The following is an 8,753-nucleotide window of genomic DNA, read 5'->3' on the forward strand; positions in this document are numbered from 1 at the left end:
GTGAATGGCGGTAAGCTGCAGGGTATTCGTGAATGTGAAGAACAGAGATGCCATTTCAGATGTGTGTGTGTGTGTGTGAAGAACAGCGATGCCATTTCAGATGTGTGTGTGTGTGTGTGTGTGTGTGTGTGAAGAACGGCGATGCCATTTCAGATGACAGAAGGCCTGGAGGCACTGAATCTCCCTCGCCCACACTGTTCATGCCACTCCATTTTTTTCTCCCGTATGCCAGAGCCAAGCTAGTGCCCACACACACACACACGGTGAGGATGCGAGGCAAGAATGAGTGTGGGAGAACACGCTGACATTCATAATCATTTTATTTCTTTGAGAATGGGAAGAAGGAGTAGATGAAATTTTACAAACTGAAATTATAAAATTAAACATTTCCTCAGCAAACAAGCTTCTATACAAAAATACACGATGAATGTTTCACACAGAACAGCGTTAGATCCTTGATACCATACACTGCACTGCCCAAAGAGGTATCTACAAGGTAGGAATCTCACATGGTTTGCTTTATAAAGACCACAACATAGATTTAAAAGTAAAAAAATAACAGACAAAATGAGCTTCGCCAACCCATTCCAGGTTTCTGATCTCAACTCCCGAGAGTTTGTGTTTGTGTGTGTGTGTGTGTGTGTGTGTGTGTGTGTGTGTGTGTGTGTGTGTGTGTGTGTTTGAGTTTATTTCAGGTGATATGCACTTTCACTTCACTTTAGTCATGATCGAGAGTTACCCAAGACAAAGAGGCTTGTGTGTGAGATGTGTGTATGGCTTGGAGTGGGGGGGTGTGAGCCTGCCGTGGCAGGAGCCATCTGCACTGCACTCTGCAGTCATGCACATCCCAGATGGCTTTTATGCAGTCATGGTTGCACCCGCGAGGGCCAGACACATCTCTCGTCTTTATCCCACACCAGCTGATGACCATCAGTGCAGCAGTCCTGACCCTAAGCCGTCATCTCTGATTCCTGGGGAGCCCCTCTCCCCGCACCGAGTCCACTGTAAGGGGGAAAAGGTAGGACATGGGGGGGTCTGGGGGTAGGGGTTGGGGTGGGGGGGTTCCGCCGTCCTTTGAGGGTCACAGGAAGTTTGTGACCCGCCATGTGCGTCTCGGCAAACTCACTGCATCTTCTTGTTCCGTGCTTGAATCACCTGCTTCCTGTCCTTCAGGAAAGTCTTGAAGGCTGGAGTTTCTTTGCTGTCCTCCGTGGCTGAGGGAGACAGATGGACGGACAGGAACGGCAAGATTGCGACGGAGAGGAGAAAAGAGGAGAGAAAAGAGGAGAAATTAAATGAAAGGAGAGAAGAGAATAGAGGAGAGGAGGGATCAGTCCAGACAACCCATTTAGTTTAGCTGAAATAGACCCTCGTCACACTGTGAGGGCTGGTTGAGAGAATGGGAGCCAGTGCTGTAGCATACCTTTATGGTCGATGTCATCAGTGTCGCTGTCCTCGTCCTCCTCGTCCGTGTCGGGGTTCCCTCGTGTGAAGATGAGGTCACAGGGACCATTGACCTCTGTGTCCCCTAAATCATCAATCAGCACCAAGCACAACTTCATCGTGTTAATAACATATCTGTTTATAATCTATATACATCAAGGCAAGCTCCAACTGATATTAGAATGTATCTCTGAATAAATACTTCACATTTAATTGTGCGAATACTTTGAATTGACTAAATAACAGCGCACGTGTAATAACAGTATGGGTATACCGCACGCGTAATAACAGTATGGGTATACCGTACGCGTAATAACAGTATGGGTATACCGCACGCGTAATAACAGTATGAGTATACTGCACGTGTAATAACAGTATGGGTATACCGCACGCGTAATAACAGTATGGGTATACCGTACGCGTAATAACAGTATGGGTATACCGCACGCGTAAAAACAGTATGGGTATACCGTACGCGTAATAACAGTATGGGTATACAGCACGGGTAATAACAGTATGGGTATACCGCACGCGTAATAACAGTATGGGTATACCGTACGCGTAATAACAGTATGGGTATACCGCACGCGTAAAAACAGTATGGGTATACCGTACGCGTAATAACAGTATGGGTATACAGCACGGGTAATAACAGTATGGGTATACCGCACGCGTAATAACAGTATGGGTATACCACACGTGTGATAACAGTATGGGTATACCGCACGCGTGATAACAGTATGGGTATACCGCACGTGTGATAACAGTATGGGTATACCGCACGGGTAATAACAGTATGGGTATACTGCACGTGTGATAACAGTATGGGTATACCGCACGTGTAATAACAGTATGGGTATACATCACGTGTAATAACAGTATGGGTATACAGCACGTGTAATAACAGTATGGGTGAGGCATAACTGCTCCATTCTTCATGCCAGGCTGTCTGCTCAAAGCACTTTATACGTAAATGCTTCAGACATCTACCCACACACACAGATGGCAGAGGTTACTATGCCAGGCGCCAACCTGTGCATCGGGAGCGGTTGGGGGTTCAGTGTCTTGCTCAAGGACACTTCGGCACTTGGTGAGGAGGTGTCAGGATCGATCTAGCAACCTTCCGATTGCTAAACGACTCCTACGCTACTGTCCCTAGAAGTGGACCTTAAAGACACCTTGTCTTAGAAGTGGGTCCCATATGTATAATAAATGATTGCCGAGCTTTCTAGGAGCTGTGAACAATCTAATCTAAGGATCCACCTGACTACACCCTTGCTTTGAGTGTACTCTTATGAGGCTAGTTTCCCCACTCACGTTTCCTTAAAAACATTAGATCCAGTCGATCAGTGCTACTGGTTAAACACATTAGATCCAGTCGATCAGTGCTACTGGTTAAAAACATTAGATCCAGTCGATCACTGATTAAAAACATCAGATCCAGTCGATCAGTGGTACTGGATGACTGTTCGTACCTGTGGCTGCAGCATTAGGGTTGTCCAGGGGAACGTTCCCCATGTCCTTATTCAGTCGATCCATCTGATCCTGCTGCTTCTTAGTCTGAGCCGCAGCCTGAGGGGGACAGACACCAGGAGGGCATTATGAGACATCAGGAGGGCATGATAGGACATGAGCACCACACCAGGGGCCACAGAGAGACACCAGGGGACACAAGAGAGACACAGAGAGACACCAGAGGAACATGATGAGACATGAGCACCAGACCAGGTGACATCAAGTGTGAGACATACCTTCTACACAGTTCATGTAATCAAAGTTAACAGGTATATACTAGGTATGAGTTGCATTTTGTTTGTTTTGTAGAGGCCACAACATAGCTTGAAATTAAAATAAAAACATTTAATTAAAAAACACAAATTAGGTATCGCCAACCCATTCCAGATATTGATCTCAACTCCCTGGAGTTTGTGCTTGTGTTTGTGTTTGTGCTTATTTCAGGTGACCAAAGGGCACACGTCAATCTTCTTCACTGAGCTTCAGCATAAACAGAATAAGAAATAGCTTGGTGCTTCTTAACACGGTGCATGCAAACATTAATAGTATGCTACACTAGATCTAAATCTTCAAGGTTAATAGTTTGCTTAACTAGATCTAAATATCCTTTTTAGTTTATACCCTGAAGACTTATATACTGCACTTGGTAGACATGTTGTACTGCATACTGTCGTTATGACTACTGTTGGACTGCATACTGTCGTTATGACTACTGTTGGACTGCATGACAGCAATGATGTTGAATGTCCAAAATTAATAAAATGTCTTTACCTATGAATATAAAACTAAGCAGTAATGCCACTCTTATTCTAAAATTATTCTTTAGTATATAATGCTAAGAATACATTTATTTGTAATTATTTGATCATTTTTATTTCAGTGACAAATGATATGCTTTTGGCAGTAACACCCTTCTTATTCTAAAAAGGAGGCTGTGTTATGGATTCTATATAGTTTGAGTGAAATGAGCAGAGAATCATTGAGTTCTCCCAGCCTTGTCTCATTCACAGAGGATTGTCTTGCGCACACGCGCGCACGCACGCACGCACGCACGCACGCACGCACGCACGCACGCACGCACGCACGCACGCACGCACGCACACACACACGCACGCACGCACACACGCACGCTGTATCCTCTCATTGAGTTCTCCCAGCCAGGTCTCATTCACAGAGGATCTTGCAGCACAGCTTTCAAAGCCCGGCTGTTCTGTGTTAATGCAGAATCAGAGCTGCCACTCTTACTCACCAGTTCTTTGTGAAGCCTTTCATACTCCGGGCGGTAGTCGCTGAAAAACACACACACAAACACACACACACACACACACACACACAAACACACACACACACACACACACACACACACACACACACACACACACACACACACACACACACACACAGTCTTCATTTATCCTTCCCACTCAGGAGTCAAAACTTAATGACTGCTTTCAGCCAACACAATGCAGCTGATTGATAATCACGGTCGCCAGTAAGAACCGCACAAATAACAGTTTACATCCGCCTCGTTCAATTTGTGTGTTTTGTGTCAATCATTATGAAATCAAATTCTTTCAACTTTTACCAATTCTTGAAGTCTAAGGTTAAACAAACTGACTGGGGCTTGAGTGTACATCTCGTACTCTTTGGCTGCCTCAGCTACCTGCACAAAGAGCTCCTCGAGGCCCGTGGCTGTGTGTGTGTGTGTGTGTGTGTGTGTGTGTGTGTGTGTGTGTTCTGTGTGTGTTCTGTGTGTGTGTACTTACGTCTCGTACTCCTTGGCTGCCTCAGCTACCTGCACAAAGAGCTCCTCCAGGCCCGTGCCCATGACTGATGATACCCCTACGACCTGCAGGAGGCCAGGATGGCAAACACAGCTATACACTTAAGGCTGAGGTATGGGATACATATGGGATAGACAGAATAACTATAGGATAGACAGAATAACTATAGGATAGACAGAATAACTATGGGATAGACAGAATAACTATAGGATAGACAGAATAACTATGGGATAGACAGAATAACTATGGGATACATATGGGATAGACAGAATAACTATGGGATAGACAGAATAACTATAGGATAGACAGAATAACTATGGGATAGACAGAATAACTATAGGATAGACAGAATAACTATGGGATAGACAGAATAACTATGGGATACATATGGGATAGACAGAATAACTATGGGATAGACAGAATAACTATAGGATAGACAGAATAACTATGGGATAGACAGAATAACTATGGGATACATATGGGATAGACAGAATAACTATAGGATAGACAGAATAACTATGGGATAGACAGAATAACTATGGGATACATATGGGATAGACAGAATAACTATGGGATAGACAGAATAACTATGGGATACATATGGGATAGACAGAATAACTATGGGATAGATATGGGATAGACAGAATAACTATGGGATAGACAGAATAACTATGGGATAGATATGGGATAGACAGAATAACTATGGGATAGACAGAATAACTATGGGATACATATGGGATAGACAGAATAACTATGGGATAGACAGAATAACTATGGGATAGATATGGTATAGACAGAAGTACTATGGGATAGATATGGGATAGACAGAATAACTATGGGATAGACAGAATAACTATGGAATAGACAGAATAACTATGGTATAGACAGAATAACTATGGGAGACAGAATAACTATGGGATAGACAGAATAACTATGGTATAGACAGAATAACTATGGTATAGACAGAATAACCATAATGTCAAACAATAACCTAATCTAAGGGAGCGACAGTGTTTGAAACCTCATCACAAACATACACAGATTGTGGTTTGGAGAATTCATGCTACAGGTTTGGTAAAATAATTTCTTTATGATTCTAACAAGAAAATCTTGTTGCCATGACACCGGCTGGCAGGTGGACGCACCCGCAGGTTTGTGTAGAACTCGTCCAGAACCAGGCTCATGGATCGGGTCAGGTTGCTCATGTACGACGTCTCCTGGTTCAGTGCCTCCTGGAACGTCTCAAAGTCCTGCATCCATTCCACCGCAAAGCTGTGATCGATGATGTCCGTCTGGACCAAGAGCAGACACAGACAGCAGCGTCAACCACAAGTGTGTCTCACTCAATTACTCTCTCAGCTACGGGCCACAGCTATGGGCAAGGGCTCAGCTATGGGCCACAGCTATGGGCAAGGGCTCAGCTATGGGCCACAGCTATGGGCAAGGGCTCAGCTATGGGCCACAGCTATGGGCAAGGGCTCAGCTATGGGCAAGGGCTCAGCTACGGGCCACAGCTATGGGCAAGGGCTCAGCTATGGGCCACAGCTATGGGCAAGGGTTCAGCTATGGGCAAGGGTTCAGCTATGGGCCACAGCTATGGGCAAGGGCTCAGCTATGGGCCACTAGCAAGGGCTCAGCTATGGGCCACAGCTATGGGCAAGGGCTCAGCTATGGGCAAGGGCTCAGCTACGGGCCACAGCTATGGGCAAGGGCTCAGCTATGGGCCACAGCTATGGGCAAGGGTTCAGCTATGGGCAAGGGTTCAGCTATGGGCCACAGCTATGGGCAAGGGCTCAGCTATGGGCCACTAGCAAGGGCTCAGCTATGGGCCACAGCTATGGGCAAGGGCTCAGCTATGGGCCACTAGCAAGGGCTCAGCTATGGGCAAGGGCTCAGACAACATAGGAGCCTGTTTAGATGCTGCATCTTCCTCACATAAAGGTACTGGATTCACTGGATATCTACGTAACTTAAGCGTGCGTGCGTGAGTGTCTGTGTGTATATGTGTGTATGTAACTGGAGTCCCACAGCTATGGTAAGTAAGTTACATAGCATGGTACTAAGATGCTGCCTGTTTCCTTGACAACCACTGTTGCCATGGAAGCAGAGCAGAGCGAGTGGTGTAATGTTACCTTGTTCATCACCACGATGAATGGCAGCTTGGTCTTATACATAATGCTGTGAAGGTGAACAGAGAGGAGGAGAAAACAATGGAAAATTAAATGTAGTCATTTAAAGACACTTTTATCCAAACAATCAATCTATAAGCAATAGAGACCAAGTGTAACAATAAATACTTAAAGGAATTAAAAAGTGCAGTAATGTAAGAACTGTAAGTGCGAATTAAGTACTAGTTAGAGGAGATTGCATTAGAGGAAAGATAAGGAAAGGTAGAGCAAAGGAGAGGAAGTTCAAGTTAGAAACGGAGGTGCTCTCTATGGAGGTAGGTCTTCAAGAGCTTCGTAAAGGTAGAGAGGGACGCCCCTGCTCTGGTAGTTTACAAAAGGGTAAATGCATGAGTAGCTAATACTTAAAGGCACAGAGACAGTAGGAAGTTTGATATGGCATGGAAGACCCCTGTGGATGAACTCTAGGTTAAAGGGAGACCCCTGTGGATGAACTCTAGACTAAAGGGAGACCCCTGTGGATGAACTCTAGACTAAAGGGAGACCCCTGTGGATGAACTCTAGACTAAAGGGAGACCCCTGTGGATGAACTCTAGACTAAAGAGAGACCCCTGTGGATGAACTCTAGACTAAAGGGAGACCCCTGTGGATGAACTCTAGACTAAAGGGAGACCCCTATGGATGCACAGGGACTCTTGTCTGAAGGTTCCCAGGCTGGGAGACTCACCTGCAGGCGTAGAGCATGTTGGACATGAAGGTGACTGGATTCACACTCCGTGACGTGTCCATCACATATACCACCACACAGGGGAAGCTTGATGCCTACCAACGGAAGAACAGAGATCTTTTATCATTTCTCTCAGTGAAGTCTTACATTAAACACCACAAAAAGAGATGTAGCCAACAGTAACTTAAAATAACTAACAGACAGCAATTAGTCTTAATCAAAGTGCTACAGCATACTGTGGGTCAGAATGAAGTTTAAATCAAATTAGCAACTAAACATTGCTAGCCCATCAGCTGACGATAACAATCCCATTCCTAATTTAATAGCAGTTTACACCACAAACTGCTCAAACAGTTGGCAGCTACATTTTTATTTGTGAATATGTTACATCACATGAATATTTCCATACCAGTGATTCAGTGATGATGGTGCCAGAAGCTGACCATGTAAACACCTCTATTTGTCCAGGGGTGTCAATCAAAACATACCTGAAATAAATAAAAACAGTTAAAAAAAGTTATGTTAAAAAGTTGAAAAGTTATGATCCTGGTACACAGTGGACACAAAGAGAGTGAAAGTGAAAAGTGAAGTGGGTGGATAGTAGATGTGAAAGGATGTCTATGTAGAGGAAAGGCCTGTTGAAAGCTTACTGGTGATTGCTCTGTTTTGCCTCAATGAATTTCATAACCTGTTTGAAAGAAGAGAGAAGAATTATGTTTAACGACAGCAATGCTGACATCTATTGGTCACATGCATTCACACACAAAACATCACACATTACTACTTTTACAATATCTTGATTTGACCAAGAGTGAAGAAGAAAGGAGGAGATGCACACAAACAGAGAACAGAAAAGTTCAAAGTACTTTATTTGTCATTGCCACAAAGACAACGAGATAGTTGAGGCAGCAACAGACTTCTTGCACAGCTAAATTATAATAAATAACAATTAATAAATATATTCATAAATATCATACATAAAAATAATAATACAAAAAAGAGAAGAGACTCTAACTCTGTTTAATAACCTTGCCTAGAGAATAATGGTCACAGGTAGAGATGCTTGTTATTATTTTTAGCGTGTCTTCTTATTTGACAATCATGTTGTTTACCTGGTCAAATCTGGTGGCAAATAGATTCAAAGATGTGACAATTCCT

At 44.0% G+C, this 8,753-nt stretch overlaps 1 protein-coding gene across 1 annotated transcript in view; it reads right to left on the bottom strand.

The window, feature by feature from the left end:
* Positions 1-315: 315 nt before the first annotated feature.
* The window catches only part of gpn1 (GPN-loop GTPase 1), a 9,529-nt gene continuing 1,091 nt past the window's right edge, over positions 316-8,753 (bottom strand). Inside the window, exons 4-14 of the mRNA XM_080850710.1 lie at positions 8,708-8,753; positions 8,246-8,283; positions 8,005-8,083; positions 7,596-7,690; positions 6,875-6,920; positions 5,888-6,034; positions 4,725-4,807; positions 4,208-4,247; positions 2,919-3,015; positions 1,424-1,528; positions 316-1,214 (exon numbers count right to left, since the gene is read on the bottom strand). The exon at positions 8,708-8,753 is cut by the window's right edge and continues 21 nt beyond it. Coding sequence (XP_080706836.1) covers positions 1,123-1,214; positions 1,424-1,528; positions 2,919-3,015; positions 4,208-4,247; positions 4,725-4,807; positions 5,888-6,034; positions 6,875-6,920; positions 7,596-7,690; positions 8,005-8,083; positions 8,246-8,283; positions 8,708-8,753 — 868 coding nt within the window. The 3' untranslated portion in view covers positions 316-1,122. The remainder of the gene's footprint in view (positions 1,215-1,423; positions 1,529-2,918; positions 3,016-4,207; positions 4,248-4,724; positions 4,808-5,887; positions 6,035-6,874; positions 6,921-7,595; positions 7,691-8,004; positions 8,084-8,245; positions 8,284-8,707) is intronic.

Source organism: Sprattus sprattus (assembly GCF_963457725.1).
Source record: "Sprattus sprattus genome assembly, chromosome: 13".
Taxonomy (NCBI): domain Eukaryota; kingdom Metazoa; phylum Chordata; class Actinopteri; order Clupeiformes; family Clupeidae; genus Sprattus; species Sprattus sprattus.